At 38.9% G+C, this 21,509-nt stretch overlaps 1 protein-coding gene across 1 annotated transcript in view; it reads right to left on the minus strand.

The window, feature by feature from the left end:
• Positions 1-4,239: 4,239 nt before the first annotated feature.
• Positions 4,240-21,509, minus strand: part of LOC128693377 (uncharacterized) — a 40,874-nt gene continuing 23,604 nt past the window's right edge. Inside the window, exons 3-4 of the mRNA XM_070097274.1 lie at positions 21,241-21,326; positions 4,240-4,949 (exon numbers count right to left, since the gene is read on the minus strand). Coding sequence (XP_069953375.1) covers positions 4,734-4,949; positions 21,241-21,326 — 302 coding nt within the window. The 3' untranslated portion in view covers positions 4,240-4,733. The remainder of the gene's footprint in view (positions 4,950-21,240; positions 21,327-21,509) is intronic.

Consider the following 21,509-nt stretch of genomic DNA (forward strand, 5'->3'; position numbering starts at 1 on the left):
CACGAGCCGCCACTGGCCCGTGAATCCTACTTTGAAGAAAGTTAATATATTTAATGGAGTGTGTAGGTACCATTTTGAAACTCTTAATCTCGAAATGGTAGAATATTATTTAACCTTATTCTTTTATTTTGCCTTGATACTGGTGAGGTGCTTTTGATACGAGGTACTGGACTAATCTTTCATTTGCTTGGATTGAATCTGAATACCTCTCATTTCATAGGTGCTATTGACCCCTAGTGATTTAGTGCTTTATTCTTATTAAACTCTAACAATTGTGAATGACATCAACCTTCAATGGTTGATGTATGAAATAGATGGAACGTTTCGTAAGTTTAGGCTGCGTAGGCATAAATTTTGTTAGATTCTGTGCAATAACTAGAAAATGCATCTTCCGGTCAATTTTAAACTTTCAGTGTTGATGTGTTTTCCTCAAAATTATTATTATTATTATTACAGTACTCTGTTCAGAAATATTCCATGTCTTTTTCATATGATTTTTTGTGAATGGTTTTCTTTTGAATGCTTTGTTATCAGTTTGAAAAAACAATTTCCCCTCACAGCATGGTCTGAGGCCAAACCTCCTTGGTGAGTGCATCTTCAACCAGGTTGTTGCCATTAGTGGTACGATGGCCATATAGCCCTCACAGCTTGGTTGTCCTGGCACTTCTCGGACGTAATGCCCTAGTTTCTTCTTGAAGAAACTGGGGTATTACGCATCTTCTAACAATATTTCTGATATCTGTAGTAGGCTTCAGGGATTATATTCCAAGTACTTTGAGGCATTCCAAGTAGTTTTAATGCTGTCTGATATTTCTCCTGCACTGAGTGAAGCTCTCAACACAAAACAGTATTCTAGATGTGAAAGCAAAAAATATTGAATAGGTTCTAAGCTACCGGTATTATTTCTAGTGTTTTCAGGATTCTTATTATCAACGCCGTTACTTTTCTGGCCTTCACGACATTTACCTTTGTTTTCAAAAGGCTACGTCCTGTGTCATTATTAAGCCTAAGTGTTTTAAATGTTTAAATGTTCATTTGTTTTGGAGATAGTTAACCTATATTTGGTATCCAATGCACATTTTCGGATCTTTGTCCTTCCATTATCTAAGTAGCTGGAATCTGTCATCTTGGAACATCATCTTATTATCCACTGCCCACTACAAGACTTTGTTGGTATCTGCTTGAAATTTTTATGTCGTCGACTGATGTAACGTTCATGTTAACTGTTATCATCTGCCAAAACGATTATTCGAATTTGTTGTTAATATTTTTGTCTATGTGGATGAAAAACAGTGAGGCACTAGATTTGTACCTTGGGAGTGCCAACTTTTGTTTTATTTTGCTTAGTAAGATTTTGTTTTATTAACATGATTCTGTTCTATATTAGAAAATTTAATTTATATTTTTATACTTTAACAATCCTTGATCAGATCTGTAAAATTTCTTTGCAATGTACTTACAGAATACACCTGCCTTTTGCCTTTTTTTTCTAAAGCTTCTACTTTTTCATATTTTCCACTGAAAGTAAGTTGATTTTTAAGCCGTTCTTCCTTGTGTGTAATCCCCTGTCGGTTATATATAATCTCTAATTATCTATGTGTATCTACAGTAGTATAGTTATGTGCAGAGTCATTAAAGTAAGTTCAGAAATTGCAAAAACTGCACTGTTTATGTAGTGAGGACAGGAGGCATGTAAGTCATGGAGATAGTGAGGACAGGAGGCATGTAAGTCATGGAGATAGTGAGGACAGGAGACATGTAAGTCATGGAGATAGTGAGGACAGGAGGCATGTAAGTCTTGGAGGTAGTGAGGACAGGAGGCATGTAAATCATGGAGGTAGTGAGGACAGGAGACATGTAAGTCATGGAGGTAGTGAGGACAGGAGGCATGTAAGTCATGGAGATAGTGAGGACAGGAGGCATGTAAGTCATGGAGGTAGTGAGGACAGGAGGCATGTAAGTCATGGAGATAGTGAGGACAGGAGACATGTAAGTCATGGAGATAGTGAGGACAGGAGACATGTAAGTCATGGAGATAATGAGGACAGGAGACATGTAAGTCATGGAGGTAGTGAGGACAGGAGACATGTAAGTCATGGAGATAGTGAGGACAGGAGACATGTAAGTCATGGAGATAATGAGGACAGGAGACATGTAAGTCATGGAGATAATGAGGACAGGAGACATGTAAGTCGTGGAGATAATGAGGACAGGAGACATGTAAGTCATGGAGATAGTGAGGACAGGAGGCATGTAAGTCTTGGAGGTAGTGAGGACAGGAGACATGTAAGTCATGGAGATAGTGAGGACAGGAGGCATGTAAGTCATGGAGGTAGTGAGGACAGGAGACATGTAAGTCATGGAGGTAGTGAGGACAGGAGACATGTAGGTCATGGAGATAGTGAGGACAGGAGACATGTAAGTCATGGAGATAGTGAGGACAGGAGACATGTAAGTCATGGAGATAATGAGGACAGGAGACATGTAAGTCATGGAGATAATGAGGACAGGAGACATGTAAGTCGACAGGAGACATGTAAGTCTTGGAGGTAGTGAGGACAGGAGACATGTAAGTCATGGAGGTAGTGAGGACAGGAGACATGTAAGTCATGGAGGTAGTGAGGACAGGAGACATGTAAGTCATGGAGATAGTGAGGACAGGAGACATGTAAGTCATGGAGGTAGTGAGGACAGGAGACATGTAAGTCATGGAGATAGTGAGGACAGGAGACATGTAAGTCATGGAGGTAGTGAGGACAGGAGACATGTAAGTCATGGAGGTAGTGAGGACAGGAGGCATGTAAGTCATGGAGATAGTGAGGACAGGAGACATGTAAGTCATGGAGGTAGTGAGGACAGGAGACATGTAAGTCATGGAGATAGTGAGGACAGGAGACATGTAAGTCATGGAGATAATGAGGACAGGAGACATGTAAGTCATGGAGATAATGAGGACAGGAGACATGTAAGTCGTGGAGATAATGAGGACAGGAGACATGTAAGTCATGGAGATAGTCCTATACAGTCATTCGTCTAATAAGAGAAGAGACACAGTGTTTCTTAACCCAAGTGATTTACATGTCATCCACAGAGTCATGTCACTACATCTATACTTGTACAAATTTCAGTAACATACGGCAGATATATATATAGTATTATATCAATGTCGACAGTCCAGTAAATCTTCCTGAAACTTGTCATAAAGAAAGCAGTTTGTGTTGAAAAAGTAAAAACATAAACTTTAACATTAAATTAGAAAATATTAGAAAATATATTGCAGAAGCATTTGCAAGATATATTGATTCTGTTAATTTTTTAATTTTTAATTTTAAACCGTAATTTAATATGTAAATAATTGCATATTAAAACTAGAATTGAGCACTTGTTGTTTGTTAATAATACAAGACGTATTAGTCTCATTTACATTATCTTTTGACAGTGTGTCTTACATACACTGGATACTTCACAGTGTGTTAATATTATTATTATTTATCATATTCAAAAACAAGCGCTACATATGTTTGATACAACATTGCTCAAAAGTATTAATACCACTGAATTTGGCACTCCATTGGCACATATGCAACACACATGTGAAACACATACAACACACGACCGCACCAGCAGGCAGAGTTCATGCAAGTTATGTGCTAATTAGAGAATATCAATAACACAAACATCATTCTGGATCTGTGCAAATGTTCTTAGCAAATGCATTCTTCATTCCTAAAAACTCTCTGAAGTTCAAAATTCTAAATAATATTGGTTAACTATTTCGTCAAATCAATTAGGATATCAGTTAAGCCATCAATACAGAGGTCCAACTCGGGAATGCTTTCAAAAATCTTTCCTTGATATTATTGTATTTTGCTGTGAACTTTAAGAACAAGATTCAGTATGAGATTAAGACACATGTGCAACATCCTGACGTTACTATATAAGCGCCAGGATCCTTTCTTCTGCTTCAGAATCTCCACGACTATGGTGCTGTTCGCACCTACTCCTAGGTTGAGGGACTGATTACCTCATCTTCTGTACATAGTTCTACTGTCTTCAAGTTATGTCCTAGAATTTGTATTGATAAAGCCACTGGATGGCGAAACGTCTACAATAAAGATACCCAGATGTTGCACATGTGTCTTACTCTCATCTTGTCGGTATTATATACCATTCGTACACAAGATTCAGTATATATTTCTATGCTTTCAGTAATACTGTAACACAGTTAGAGGGAAAAGATTATTGCTTCCACCTTTTTAATTTATTGATGTATTGCATAAATCTTCTTCTATCAGTAGTTGTGTGTCAAGTTTATGGAAAAATATTCGTATCTTTGTGGTTTCAGAGTTGTTTGTACTCTACTTAGATTGAACTAACAATATCAAGCAAATAGGCCTAAGTTTTTAAACTTTGATACTACATTGTTGCATCACTATGAAGTGAAAATGTGAGGAGTATATAATATAAATATGACTTTTAAATAGCAAAACTCTGTAGTTATAAGATAGATGTAACTCAACACAACAATGGATGCTTTAAATGCACAAAGATTAGTGTAGAGTAAATGCATGTGGTATATTTAAAAAACTATATTTTCATATAATTTGAAAAATTATTGTGCTTCCAGGTTCTAAGCTATGAATCAGTGAATGGTTTCCTGGGTGACCGCGTGCTATCATATCCAGTCTCAATATTTATCGGAGTTCTTCACAAAAATGGTATCAGCGAAGACATCACCAGTAATCCCCATCTTGCAAGGCCTGGAAGAAACTGAAGACAACACAGGTGAAGTAGATCCAAATGGCTGAAATACAGAGCACAAGGCAGCCAACAATGATGGGTAGTGTATAACCATGAGAGTTGATGAGAGTTAAGATTCCTCCTGCAAATGCCATGACCATATTCAAAAATGTGAAGAACACCCATGGCAGTAGTAGGAATCGCCGTTTCTGTCGAATAAACAAAGAAAAATTATTATACATAAAAAAGGAAATTACTAAAATTTGATTGTATTGTATCATACTGTATTCAAACATTATTAGCAGAACAAAAATGCAAAATGAATTTTTAAAATAGTCAGATATAGTCATAACTTTTAAACTAATTTGTTAGATTTTATTACCAAGTGTCAACTGAATGTACAATATTCTTTAGCCATTGTGTCATAATTAAGGTATAAAGAATAAATCAAATAAATCACCGATATTGGGACACGATTTTTACTTTTTACAACATCGGTTATTTCTTACCAAGGTAAGATGACCCCAAGAAGGAAACACAGTAACTATAACTCATTCATTAACTGCCCTGTTAGAAATATATGGACATAACAATCTGAAGTTCCCCCCCAAACAGTAGCATTACCACCCATCCTTCGGTGCAGCACATTGCAGACATTGTACTTTCCGCCTCTAAAACTCAAGTCCAGTTAAGCAGTTTTTTGTGAATTTCTTGATAAATGTTACCTAGGCCACACTAAAACAAAATATCAAATCTTAAAAGCCACTAGTGTCCCCTCACTCCCATACAACACCTTCAGACATGACTGCTTCATACAACACCTTCAGACATGACTGTTTCATACAACACCTTCAGACATGACTGCTTCATACAACACCTTCAGACATGACTGTTTCATACAACACCTTCAGACATGACTGCTTCATACAACACCTTCAGACATGACTGCTTCATACAACACCTTCAGACATGACTGTTTCATACAACACCTTCAGACATGACTGCTTCATACAACACCTTCAGACATGACTGTTTCATACAACACCTTCAGACATGACTGCTTCATACAACACCTTCAGACATGACTGTTTCATACAACACCTTCAGACATGACTGCTTCATACAACACCTTCAGACATGACTGCTTCATACAACACCTTCAGACATGACTGCTTCATACAACACCTTCAGACATGACTGTTTCATACAACACCTTCAGACATGACTGCTTCATACAACACCTTCAGACATGACTGCTTCATACAACACCTTCAGACATGACTGCTTCATACAACACCTTCAGACATGACTGCTTCATACAACACCTTCAGACATGACTGCTTCATACAACACCTTCAGACATGACTGCTTCATACAACACCTTCAGACATGACTGCTTCATACAACACCTTCAGACATGACTGCTTCATACAACACCTTCAGACATGACTGCTTCATACAACACCTTCAGACATGACTGCTTCATACAACACCTTCAGACATGACTGCTTCATACAACACCTTCAGACATGACTGCTTCATACAACACCTTCAGACATGACTGCTTCATACAACACCTTCAGACATGACTGCTTCATACAACACCTTCAGACATGACTGCTTCATACAACACCTTCAGACATGACTGCTTCATACAACACCTTCAGACATGACTGCTTCATACAACACCTTCAGACATGACTGCTTCATACAACACCTTCAGACATGACTGCTTCATACAACACCTTCAGACATGACTGCTTCATACAACACCTTCAGACATGACTGCTTCATACAACACCTTCAGACATGACTGCTTCATACAACACCTTCAGACATGACTGCTTCATACAACACCTTCAGACATGACTGCTTCATACAACACCTTCAGACATGACTGCTTCATACAACACCTTCAGACATGACTGCTTCATACAACACCTTCAGACATGACTGCTTCATACAACACCTTCAGACATGACTGCTTCATACAACACCTTCAGACATGACTGCTTCATACAACACCTTCAGACATGACTGCTTCATATAACACCTTCAGACATGACTGCTTCATACAACACCTTCAGACATGACTGCTTCATACAACACCTTCAGACATGACTGCTTCATACAACACCTTCAGACATGACTGCTTCATACAACACCTTCAGACATGACTGCTTCATACAACACCTTCAGACATGACTGCTTCATACAACACCTTCAGACATGACTGCTTCATACAACACCTTCAGACATGACTGCTTCATACAACACCTTCAGACATGACTGCTTCATACAACACCTTCAGACATGACTGCTTCATACAACACCTTCAGACATGACTGCTTCATACAACACCTTCAGACATGACTGCTTCATACAATACCTTCAGACATGACTGCTTCATACAACACCTTCAGACATGACTGCTTCATACAACACCTTCAGACATGACTGCTTCATACAACACCTTCAGACATGACTGCTTCATACTCAAACTTTTACTTCCTTTTAGCTTTTTCTGCTCCTCATTCCAGCACTTACTGAGACATTCACGACCCCTTTCATCCATTCTAGATTTAAACACTCTCAAGGTCAACTTATACTGCTCTATCCTTTCTAATAACTAAGTCATCACAACAGCCACTCCTCTGCTCTCTAAATTACATGTATTATACCTTTCATACAACTATATAGTCTTCATTTTTTTTCTTCATAAATTTTACACTAGACATTGACAGACATAACACCCCACTGCCTCCCGCCTCCTCCTTACTGCAACATTCAAATACCTTACAAAACCCATGTTACTATGTTCCTTTTGCATCCATTGATAATTTTTTTTCCACGAAAGTCTCAATACTAAACCCAAATTTTCCATCCCCTGTTCGGTGATTCATCTCATTTTACATACACCCATTTGCCGACACATCCACTCCAAAACATTTGAAAAACTTTCACGTCCCTCAATCTTCAACAATGTCTCTCAGTCACCAGTATATTGTAAATATTTGAGTAACATAATATGTTCTACGTCGTTACTCTTTACTTTAATCTAAATTATGTACTATTAAAAAATAAATTCTATTTCACTAAGCATCACCTCAAATGTCATACCATTTTAATGTCATACCAAACTGTTATAAAAATGCCAAAATGTCATATATCATAAATTGTTGAATACAGTATCATCATTTGTAAACTGTAGCATTACAGTAAATTAACCTAACCTTAAGGCTGCCCGAAACGCTCTACACAACCTGGGACTTTCCATAAAGTATGTTAATAACGTTAACTAACTCCATATCATTTGCATTAGAGAACATACAGAGAAGAATGACTAAAATGATTTACTACGTAAGGAATCTCCCGTATGAAGATAGACTTAAAGCCTTAAATCTCCACTCTCTGGAGAGGCGTAGAATTAGGGGAGATATCATTGAAGTGTATAAGTGGATGACGGGCATAAACAAGGGGGATATTAATAAAGTACTGAGGGTGTCGAACCAGGTAAGAACCAGAAATAATGGATTTAAGTTGGATAAATGTAGATTTAGAAAAGACACAGGTAAGTACTGGTTTTCTAACGGAGTTGTAGATGCGTGGAACAGTCTTCCCAGTGGGGTGATAGAGGCTAGGACCTTGGGTAGCTTTAAGAAGAGACTGGACAAATATATGAGTGGGAGGGGCTGGGTTTGATTGGTGTCATTGGGTACGGGAGTTATTTCTTGGGTATTATTATTATAATCAAGGGGAAGCGCTAAACCCGGAGGATTATACAGCGCTTGGGGGGGATGTGGAAGGCATTCAGGCTTAATTCGGGGAACTGGAGCACAGATCCAATTCCCTAAATCAAGAGCCCCTCACCAACATCAAGGAACCTTCCTTGAGGGGTATTTCTTGGGTAGCTTTAGGTAGAGATCACTTTGATAAGGACCTGCCTCGCATGGGCCAGTAGGCCTTCTGCAGTGTTCCTCCATTCTTATGTTCTTATGTTCTTATACCTTATGGAAATAAAGAGTATCAATTATCATGTAATTATCAATATTTCCTCCTTCCAGTCTAATATATATATATATATATATATATATATATATATATATATATATATATATATATATATATATATATATATATATATATATATATATATATTTAACAAGTCCCCCACCGAGGCAGGGTGACCCAAAAAGAAAATCCCCAAAAAGAAAATACTTTCAACATTCAACACTTTCACCTCACTCACAAATAATCACTGTTTTTGCAGAGGTGCTCAGAACACAACAGTTTAGAAGCATATACATATAAAGATACACAACATATCCATCCAAACTGCCAATATCCCAAACCCCTCCTTTAAAGTGCAGGCATTGTACTTCCCATTTCCAGGGCTCAAGTCCGGCTATATAAAAATAACCGGTTTCCCTGAATCCCTTCACTAAATATTACCATGCTCACACTCCAACAGATCGTCAGGTCCCAAATACCATTCGTCTCCATTCACTCCTATCGAACACGCTCATGCACACCTGCTGGAAGTCCAAGCCCCTCGCCCACAAAACCTCCCTTACCCCTTCCTTCCAACCTTTTCGAGGACGACCCCTACCCCGCCTTCCTTCCCCTACAGATTTAAATGCTCTCCATGTCATTCTACTTTGATCCATTCTCTCTAAATGACCAAACCTTCTCAACAACCCTTCTTCAGCCGTCTGACTAATACTTTTATTAACTCCACACCTTCTCCTAATTTTCACACTCCGAATTTTCTGCATAATATTTACACCACACATTGCCCTTAGACAGGACATCTCCACTGCCTCCAACCGTCTCCTCGCTGCTGCATTCACAACCCAAGCTTCACACCCATATAAGAGTGTTGGTACTACTATACTTTCATACATTCCCTTCTTTGCCTCCATAGATAACAGTTTTTGTCTCCACATATACCTCAATGCACCACTCACCTTTTTTCCCTCATCAATTCGATGATTAACCTCATCCTTCATAAATCCATCTGCCGACACGTCAACTCCCAAGTATCTGAAAACATTCACTTCTTCCATACTCCTCCCCAATTTGATATCCAATTTTTCTTTATCATCACCTTTCTCTTTTCTATGTTCACTTTCAACTTTCTACCTTTACACACACTCCCAAACTCACTCCACTAACCATTGCAATTTTTCTTTAGAATCTCCCATAAGCACAGTATCATCAGCAAAAAGCAACTGTGTCAATTCCCACTTTGTATTTGATTCCCCATAATTTAATCCCACCCCTCTCCCGAACACCCTAGCATTTACTTCTTTTACAACCCCACCTATAAATATATTAAACAACCATGGTGACATTACACATCCTTGTCTAAGATCTACTTTTACCGGGAAGTAGTCTCCCTCTCTTCTACACACTCTAACCTGAGCCTCACTATCCTCATAAAAACTCTTTACAGCATTTAGTAACTTACCACCTATTCCATATACTTGCAACATCTGCCACATTGCTTCCCTATCCACTCTATCATATGCCTTTTCTAAATCCATAAATGCAATAACAACTTCCCTACCTTTATCTAAATACTGTTCACATATATGCTTCAATGTAAACACTTGATCTTGTAGATGTACATCTACAAATCTGTCAGACACTGCAACTTCTTGGGATCTTAATACTTAGGAATTCTTCGCTTGCATAATTCTTGGGCACGACCTACTTCCACATTGAACAAATGTGACACCACCTATGACTGCTGCACCTCTCCTGCCATACGGTTTATAAGCTGCTTCTCCGCTGATATGCCGTATTCTATTTAAGATTGATGGACTGAACACATCGACTCAAGGTTGAGGGACTGATTACCTCATTCTTCTCCTGTTCTTCAAGTTTCTCCTACGTATGGACTGATGAAGCCACTGTGTGGCGAAACGTTTCTTCAATAAAGATACTCAAGAGTTGCACATGTGTCTAATTTATCAAACACTTGATCTACACATCCCCTACCCACTCTAAAACCTCCTTGCTCATCCGCAATCCTACACTCTGTCTTACCTCTAATTCTTTCAATTATAACCCTACCATACACTTTTCCTGGTATAGTCAGTAAACTTATTCCTCTATAATTTTTACAATCTCTTTTGCCCCCCTTCCCTTCATATAAAGGGACTATACATGCTTTCCGCCAATCCCTAGGTACCTTCCCCTCTTTCACACATTTATTAAACAAAAGTACCAACCACTCCAACACTATATGCTTTTAACATTTCTGTCATGATCCCATCAGTTCCAGCTGCTTTACCCCCTTTCATTCTACGTAATGCCTCACGCACCTCCCCCACACTCACATCCTGCTCTTCTTCACTCCTAAAAGATGATATACCTCCCTGGCCAGAGCATGAAATTACCACCTCCCTTTCTTCGTCGACATTTAAGAGTTCCTCAAAATATTCTCGCCATCTACCCAAAACCTCACTCTCCCCATCTGATATACATGTAGACAGCAACCACCCAGGGAAGTACTACCGTCCTGCCAGATGACTGTGAAACAGAAACCTGTAACTGTTTTGCATGATGGTAGGATTGCTGGTTTCTTTTTCTGTCTCATAAACACGCTAGATAACAGGGATATCTTGCTACTCCTACTTACACTTTGGTCACACTTCACAGACACGCACATGCATACATATATACATACATCTAGGTTTTTCTCCTTTTTCTAAATAGCTCTTGTTCTTTTTTATTTCTTCTATTGTCCATGGGGAAGTGGAAAAGAATCTTTCCTCCGTAAGCCATGCGTGTCGTATGAGGCGACTAAAATGCCGGGATCAATGGGCTAGTAACCCCTTCTCCTGTAGACATTTACTAAAAAAGAGAAGAAGAAAAACTTTATAAAACTGGGATGCTTGAATGTGCGTGGATGTAGTGCGGATGACAAGAAACAGATGATTGCTGATGTTATGAATGAAAAGAAGTTGGATGTCCTGGCCCTAAGCAAAACAAAGCTGAAGGGGGTTGGGGAGTTTCGGTGGGAGGAAATAAATGGGATTAAATCTGGAGTATCTGAGAGAGTTAGAGCAAAGGAAGGGGTAGCAGTAATGTTGAAGGATCAGTTATGGAAGGAGAAAAGAGAATATGAATGTGTAAATTCAAGAATTATGTGGATTAAGTAAAGGTTGGATGCGAGAAGTGGGTCATAATAAGCGTGTATGCACCTGGAGAAGAGAGGAATGCAGAGGAGAGAGAGAGATTTTGGGAGATGTTAAGTGAACCAAGTGAGAGAGTAATTGTGGTAGGGGACCTGAATGCTAAAGTAGGAGAAACTTTTAGAGAGGGTGTGGTAGGTAAGTTTGGGGTGCCAGGTGTAAATGATAATGGGAGCCCTTTGATTGAACTTTGTATAGAAAGGGGTTTAGTTATAGGTAATACATATTTTAAGAAAAAGAGGAAAATAAGTATACAAGATATGATGTAGGGCGAAATGACAGTAGTTTGTTGGATTATGTATTGGTAGATAAAAGACTGTTGAGTAGACTTCAGGATGTACATGTTTATAGAGGGGCCACATATATATCAGATCACTTTCTAGTTGTAGCTACACTGAGAGTAAAAGGTAGATGGGATACAAGGAGAATAGAAGCATCAGGGAAGAGAGAGGTGAAGGTTTATAAACTAAAAGAGGAGACAGTTAGGGTAAGATATAAACGGCTATTGGAGGATAGATGGGCTAATGAGAGCTTAGGCAATGGGGTCGAAGAGGTATGGGGTAGGTTTAAAAATATAGTGTTAGAGTGTTCAGCAGAAGTTTGTGGTTACAGGAAAGTGGGTGCGGGAGGGAAGAGGAGCGATTGGTGGAATGATGATGTAAAGAGAGTAGAAAGGAAGAAAAAGTTAGCATATGAGAAGTTTTTACAAAGTAGAAGTGATGCAAGGAGGGAAGAGTATATGGAGAAAAAGAGAGAGGTTAAGAGAGTGGTGAAGCAATGTAAAAAGAGAGCAAATGAGAGAGTAGGTGAGATGTTATCAACAAATTTTGTTGAAAATAAGAAAAAGTTTTGGAGTGAGATTAACAAGTTAAGAAAGCCTAGAGAACAAATGGATTTGTCCGTTAAAAATAGGAGAGGAGAGTTATTAAATGGAGAGTTAGAGGTATTGGGAAGATGGAGAGAATATTTTGAGGAATTGTTAAATGTTGTTGAAGATAGGGAAGCTGTGATTTCGTGTAGGAGTGAGGAAGAACCAGTTGTGAGTGTGGGGGAAGTTCGTGAGGCAGTAGGTATATGAAAGGGGGTAAAGCAGCCGGGATTGATGGGATAAAGATAGAAATGTTAAAAGCAGGTGGGGATATAGTTTTGGAGTGGTTGTTGCAATTATTTAATGTATGGAAGAGGGTAAGGTACCTAGGGATTGGCAGAGAGTATGCATAGTTCCTTTGTATAAAGGCAAAAGGGATAAAAGAGAGTGCAAAAATTATAGGGGGATAAGTCTGTTGAGTATACCTGGTAAAGTGTATGGTAGAGTTATTATTGAAAGAATAAAGAGTAAGACGGAGAATAGGATAGCAGATGAACAAGGAGGCTTTGGGAAAGGTAGGGGGTGTGTGGACCAGGTGTTTACAGTGAAACATATAAGTGAACAACATTTAGATAAGGCTAAAGAGGTCTTTGTGGCATTTATGGATTTGGAAAAGGCGTATGACAGGGTGGATAGGGGGGCAATGTGGCAGATGTTGCAGGTGTATGGTGTAGGAGGTAGGTTACTGAAAGCAGTGAAGAGTTTTTACGAGGATAGTGAGGCTCAAGTTAGAGTATGTATGAAAGAGGGAAATTTTTTCCCAGTAAAAGTAGGCCTTAGACAAGGATGTGTGATGTCACCGTGGTTGTTTAATATATTTATAGATGGGGTTGTAAGAGAAGTAAATGCGAGGGTCTTGGCAAGAGGCGTGGAGTTAAAAGATAAAGAATCACACATAAAGTGGGAGTTGTCACAGTTGCTCTTTGCTGATGACACTGTGCTCTTGGGAGATTCTGAAGAGAAGTTGCAGAGATTGGTGGATGAATTTGGTAGGGTGTGCAAAAGAAGAAAATTAAAAGTGAATTCAGGAAAGAGTAAGGTTATGAGGATAACAAAAAGATTAGGTGATGAAAGATTGGATATCAGATTGGAGGGAGAGAGTATGGAGGAGGTGAATGTATTCAGATACTTGGGAGTGGACGTTTCAGCGGATGGGTCTATGAAAGATGAGGTGAATCATAGAATTGATGAGGGGAAAAGGGTGAGTGGTGCACTTAGGAGTCTGTGGAGACAAAGAACTTTGTCCTTGGAGGCAAAGAGGGGAATGTATGAGAGTATAGTTTTACCAACGCTCTTATATGGGTGTGAAGCATGGGTGATGAATGTTGCAGCGAGGAGAAGGCTGGAGGCAGTGGAGATGTCATGTCTGAGGGCAATGTGTGGTGTGAATATAATGCAGAGAATTCGTAGTTTGGAAGTTAGGAGGAGGTGCGGGATTACCAAAACTTGTCCAGAGGGCTGAGGAAGGGTTGTTGAGGTGGTTCGGACATGTAGAGAGAATGGAGCGAAACAGAATGACTTCAAGAGTGTATCAGTCTGTAGTGGAAGGAAGGCGGGGTAGGGGTCGGCCTAGGAAAGGTTGGAGGGAGGGGGTAAAGGAGGTTTTGTGTGCGAGGGGCTTGGACTTCCAGCAGGCATGCGTGAGCGTGTTTGATAGAAGTGAATGGAGACAAATGGTTTTTAATACTTGACGTGCTGTTGGAGTGTGAGCAAAGTAACATTTATGAAGGGATTCAGGGAAACCGGCAGGCCGGACTTGAGTCCTGGAGATGGGAAGTACAGTGCCTGCACTCTGAAGGAGGGGTGTTAATGTTGCAGTTTAAAAACTGTAGTGTAAAGCACCCTTCTGGCAAGACAGTGATGGAGTGAATGATGGTGAAAGTTTTTCTTTTTCTGGCCACCCTGCCTTGGTGGGAATCGGCCAGTGTGATAATAAAAAAAATAATAATAAAATATATATATATTTATATATATATATATATATATATATATATATATATATATATATATATATATATATATATATATATATATATATATATATATATATATGTATAAGTGTGTGTGTATTGTTGCATAAACTTATTCTTTTCATTACATTGCATATTTACTGTTTATTTTCACTTAACTTCTTACAACAACCTCCCAGACTCACACTAGCCTTTGAAATTTGTTATACAATTTGCACAAAAACTGTCATCAGTAAAATACAACTGTGGCAACTCCCAGTTAATATAAAATTTGTTATATTTCAAGGTGACAGGTTCAAGAACAGTCACTTCACTTACACTTCTAACAACAGTTACATTAAACAGTTATGGTGATACAACAAATCCCTGTCTAAGGTCTACTTTTACTGGAAAATATTTGCTTCTCTCTTACATATCATACCTTAACATTTACCTCCTCTTAAAAATAGTTTTGCAGCTTTTAAAAACCTCTTGGAAATTATTATATTTTCATGTTAGCATCTCTTAAAAATATTGCGTTGTACAGGTATATTAATTATTTTATTACATTCTCTTCTGCGAGTCCGAGGTCAGACTTCACTCACCTTTACTATCCAAGGCAGAGACTTTACTGCTGCTTTTCTTGTTGTCGACCAGATTACTTTCCCTGGTGACCTTCTACTGGGATTTGCTTCCATGCGAGACTTATGCATTGTGCTCGACCCGTACCGATGGCATGCCCAAATAGACGACTTGATCGTTCCATTCTGGGGTTACCAGCTTGGATCAGAAATCTGTCATACTGCTGCAGAGTACGATGTACGCATTAAGTCCTTACAAGCCAATGCGTTCTCCAGTAGCGTACCCAAGCGGTCAGGCACTGGTAATTCTGTCACTCCCATCAGTGCTCCACCTATACCTTCAGACTTGCAGGATAGTGTTCCGTTGCCTCAAGTGTCCGAGGACACTCAGACTGCCTTGAGTGCACAGCCTATCCCTGCAATGACTGCTAGTTCGAGTAGTACTTTCTCCACAGGGGATGCCTTGTCAGAAAACGATTACTTGGAACTAGTAATGCCATCTCTTGTTGATGTGACATGCTGTCTGCAGAAAGACGTCTCTGTTACAGCTAGTGTTCTCACTAGAGTGTCTGTTGTTGTTCCTAATGTTCCAGATGGTGATCCCATCCTAGTTGACAGTAATCAGTGCATTGTAAGAAGTTAGTTCTCGAGTAACTTTCACATGTTAACGTTTGTAAGTGTAGTTTCTTTATAGCTGATACCTCGTGTCACTGTGTGCGACTCAGATTGAATATCAGCATTGTTCACCGTGTTCATTTCTTTTCTCCTGTGTTTGCAGTTTGAGATAGTAGATTCGTTCTCCCTTGCTCATATTGCGTTAATTTTTTCAACCGGGGGGAGTCATCCACTCCACCGAGTTTGTTCTTTCCTCCAGTAAGAAAGAACTGATACCTTTATTCCAGAACAAACAGCCTACTGGAAGGTTAGCCAGATGGACCTTGACTATCCAAGAGTTCAATCCAACTTTTGAACATTTACCTGGCAAGTCAAATGTAGTCGCAGATGCTTTATCGCGACACGTTAGTGTAGTTACTGCAGATCCTCCATTTACTGTCGAGGATGTCAAAACTGCCCAAAGAACCGATCCCTTGTGTTCTGGTGTGATTCGATTCCTGCTCCAGGAAGATCTTATTCTTACTGTGAAGCCACCAGCACCCATTAGTGACTTTGTAATGAGCCAAGAATTACTGTATCGAACAGCCGAGTTGGGTACTCCTAGCAGACGAGTTAGTAATTCCACAGTCACTAGTGATTGTACCTGTATCTTTTGTAGATACTCCTTCAGATCTCTCTCAGTCAAGGCATGTGTTAGCCATTGCAGAGGAATTCGATCCTCCCAGAGATGATAACCATTCTGCATATGTAAACCTAACCCTCGCAGAATTGGGTTTAAATGTACATAGTCTGTATAATTAGATGTCCAAGATGAATGAAATTATCAACTGTGTGTTTTGTTATTAGCTGATCAGTTTGTCAGAAATTTTCGTGTTCACGTTCCCTCCGTATTCTGAGAATTAACAGTCTAGATTTGAGTGCACCGAATCTGCCTTTCTGTTAAACACTTCGTTGTATATATTTATTCTTCCTCAGAATCCGTAGAGGGCATGAATACAGATCGATCGATCAATTCCACCCATATTGTATAATGATTTGTTCTTATAGTTTGTAATGCATTACGTTGAAACTCATTACGTTAAAACTCATTATGTTAACACCCATTACGTCAAAATCATGTTGTACCATCCATTAGTTCTAAGTTATATATGAATTTGTTATTGTATAGAATCAGCCCAGATCCGCCTGCCTGTTCAGCCTATAGTATAGTAGTGTATGTCGGGACGACATATGTAACATGACCGAGCTGTCAGCATAGTTGCTGATCCCTGTATTCTCTGTATTATATAGCATAGCATATTAGTATCATCCATGTGCTTTAGATACGAGATCCCTTGTAGGCCTGTGGCTTTGTGTGACGTCACGGGATGCACATGTGTAAGCTCATACCTCTGCCCCGGCCTCACTCGGCGGCAGACCATTCAGCGGACAGGCAAGGCAGCTGGGCTCCATCCCTCATCTCAGTCTGACAATATAGTTACCATCCTACAAGTGTGTCTACCTTCAACCTACGATATCTCCATTTAAGAACCCTTACGATATAGTGAATAATATTAATAATAATAATAATAATAATAATAATAATAATAATAATAATAATTTAACTTGTTATATCAAGCTGGTAAAATTTTTCCTCTGTGGATCTTCGAAAATATCTTCTGCATCACGTGACTCACATCAACCAAGCTCTGATGGGTTAAATTATAATTAACACTAAAGTGATCTCGTCCAAGACAGTAATAATTTAACTGACTCGTATAATGAACCTATAATTTTCTTTTAGTGCAAACATTCGTAATTCTAATTCACTTGTAAAAAATTTAAAATGTTAAATCATGAATTATCGTAGCCTACGAGATGCTGGAAAATTTGTCACTTGATGAAGTGACACAAGACAGTCACGCTGCGGAAGTATTAATTAATGGATGTGGGCGCTTCCGTCCCAGATAAATATGGCGGAAATAAATCGATTTATAGACGATACTGGCACATACTTTTACTACAAGATCTTAAAGACAGTAAAACACACCAAAAGTTCAAGTCGATTAGATGATAATTTCTCACCTGACTAGTAACTCTGAGGTCAGTTTTCCGAACAAGTTCGGAAACCAGACGAAATCCGTTAAATTTATTTTAAATTTACAGGACAAAGTCAACCCAGAATTGTTTATTTTTGTTTGATGATGGAAAAACATCCTTATTCCAATTTTTGTTTGGGCAATCTATATTATCAAGGTTTCACTGTTTTCTTCCTTGAGCTCAATGGATTATTCAGCCATGTGCTGTATAGATTTACCTGGAGAGGGTTTCGGGGGTCAACGCCCCCGCGGCCCGGTATGAGACCAGGCCTCATGGTGGATCAGGGTCTGATCAACCAGGCTGTTACTGCTGGCCGCACGCAAGCTGACGTACGAACCACAGCCCGGTTGGTCAGGTACTAACTTTAGGTGCCTGTCCAGTGCCTTCTTGAAGACAGCCAGGAGTCTATTGGTAATCCCCCTTATGTATGCTGGGAGGCAATTATAATGGTTCACTTATACAAGCATGACGCTGTAATATCATACCATATAATAATAAGAACCCCCTTTCCTGTATTTTATGTCCATATTATATATGTATTATGTAAACATTAATAAACTTGTTAGATAAGAATATTAATATACAGTCCACTTATCAATATCTTAATTAGACTTCAGATCGTGAATTATCATATAAAATCGATCAAAAAGAACGATTTATAGTAAGCCAGGTTTTTGTGTACAAATATCACGGGTTCTGACGGGGGTAGGTCTAGCGGGGGCTGGGTCTGAGAAGTGTTGAGAGTTACCACAGTGATGACCAAGTTAGAGTTACCACAGTGATGATCAAGTTAGAGTTACCACAGTGATGACCAAGTTAGAGTTACCACAGTGATGACCAAGTTAGAGTTACCACAGTGATGATCAAGTTAGAGTTACCACAGTGATGATCAAGTTAGTTACCACAGTGATGATCAAGTTAGAGTTACCACAGTGATGATCAAGTTAGAGTTACCACAGTGATGACCAAGTTAGAGTTACCACAATGATGACCAAGTTAGAGTTACCACAGTGATGACCAAGTTAGAGTTACCACAGTGATGATCAAGTTAGAGTTACCACAGTGATGACCAAGTTAGAGTTACCACAGTGATGATCAAGTTAGAGTTACCACAGTGATGATCAAGTTAGTTACCACAGTGATGATCAAGTTAGAGTTACCACAGTGATGACCAAGTTAGAGTTACCACAATGATGACCAAGTTAGAGTTACCACAGTGATGACCAAGTTAGAGTTACCACAGTGATGATCAAGTTAGAGTTACCACAGTGATGACCAAGTTAGAGTTACCACAGTGATGACCAAGTTAGAGTTACCACAGTGATGACCAAGTTAGAGTTACCACAGTGATGATCAAGTTAGTTACCACAGTGATGACCAAGTTAGAGTTACCACAGTGATGACCAAATTAGAGTTACCACAGTGATGACCAAGTTAGAGTTACCACAGTGATGACCAAGTTAGAGTTACCACAGTGATGACCAAGTTAGAGTTACCACAGTGATGACCAAGTTAGAGTTACCACAGTGATGATCAAGTTAGAGTTACCACAGTGATGACCAAGTTAGAGTTACCACAGTGATGACAAAGTTAGAGTTACCACAGTGATGACCAAGTTAGAGTTACCACAGTGATGATCAAGTTAGAGTTACCACAGTGATGACCAAGTTAGAGTTACCACAATGATGACCAAGTTAGAGTTACCACAGTGATGACCAAGTTAGAGTTACCACAGTGATGATCAAGTTAGAGTTACCACAGTGATGACCAAGTTAGAGTTACCACAGTGATGACCAAGTTAGAGTTACCACAGTGATGACCAAGTTAGAGTTACCACAGTGATGATCAAGTTAGTTACCACAGTGATGACCAAGTTAGAGTTACCACAGTGATGACCAAATTAGAGTTACTTTTACATTCCTATTTTGTGTCTTTTCCCATATTCTTTCAATGAAACTTCTACTTGCTATCGTTCACACATCAGCGTCGTTCATAACACTTGGTAAACTCGTCTCCAACATTCTAAGATTCTCATTCTTTTACATTCCTATTTTGTGTCTTTTCCCATATTCTTTCAATGAAACTTCTACTGTAATGCTGTGCATATCATGGATTTTTAATTTTTTTTATACATTATTTCTGAAAAATATTTTGAAAAATAAAAATTCATATTCTGAATTACTTTATCCCTTTTATTCAACAGATTTATTCTCTTATGATTATTACTCTTTAGTCCCCTTTCACTATATAATAATAATAATAATAATAATAATAATAATAATAATAATAATAATAATAATATCTTTATTTACTACATGTACAAGGTATACAGTCCTAGCTGACATCAATGACATACTACTATATAGAAAGCCGCTTGTTCTGCAGAGCATTTCGGGCAAATTAGGTCCTTGTCCCAGGATGCGACCCACACTAGTCGACTAGCTCCCAGGTACCTATTTTACTGATGGGTGAACATAGACAACCCGTGTAAAGAAACACGCCCGCTCTTTGTCAAACTTTCGGTTCTTTCCCTCCTTCTTTCATGCTTATGTTAAGCAAATACCTGGAGTATACCAAGAGGGTGTTAGGGGAGTCAAAGCCCCCGCTGCCGGTCCAAAATTAAATCCCTGCCTGCTTTTAGCACCTCAGTTTTAATCCTCTCTCCTAATTCTGTCATCCTCTACTAAAACGAGTGGAAGGAGGTATTGCCTGGAAGCGTTCATTAAGGTAAGTAACAACAATACAAGTTTACACTACAACATATCTTCATAGTTCAAACATTTCGTGTGCACGGCAAGCTGCTTCAGTGGAATACAGAGGCGACTTTTATAATGGAAGATCTTCCACTGTCTCCTGTTTCAGTCGCCTTTGTAATATACAGAAGAAGCCCGATGTGCTGACACCTAGTTTCTAGTATAAAGACACCCAAGTGATACACCTGTGTCTTATTCATCAGTTTGTAAAACATATTCATCACTTACTGCTGGTCAACCTTCCTATACGTATCCCTGAACACTTAACGTAAACTCTACACCTCACTCAGATATTTACTGAAGAAGTAGTTTTTAGTTGTCTGTAGATCTGATTAAAGATGTTCTAATACTGAGCGAAATATCGTCTAAAAGGTTGTTGTGCATTACGTATTAATACCAACTTTTGGCTCGTTGCCGCAGTCACCGCCAGGATACAGTGTGTGGGTTACTTACTGTTCTCACACCATGGATGAGCACCAAAGCTGCAATGATGTAGATGATGGCCACAAGCAAGAGGATGGAGAAGAAGATGTAGGCAGCTGAAAAATATCACTAAGTATTAACAAAATTGTCGTAGAGTTATACAAAAAATCGTTCTATCAAATAAAATTAATTTTTTTCGCTTATAAAAGAGCTATCCGAATGATTTGTGAAACATTTACTTAAGGTTAAAATAAATTGTTAGTGTTGTCATTTTTAATATTTCACTAAATTTAAAATGT

The sequence above is a fragment of the Cherax quadricarinatus genome, chromosome 57 (assembly GCF_038502225.1).
Source record: "Cherax quadricarinatus isolate ZL_2023a chromosome 57, ASM3850222v1, whole genome shotgun sequence".
In the NCBI taxonomy this organism is placed as follows: Eukaryota; Metazoa; Arthropoda; class Malacostraca; order Decapoda; family Parastacidae; genus Cherax; species Cherax quadricarinatus.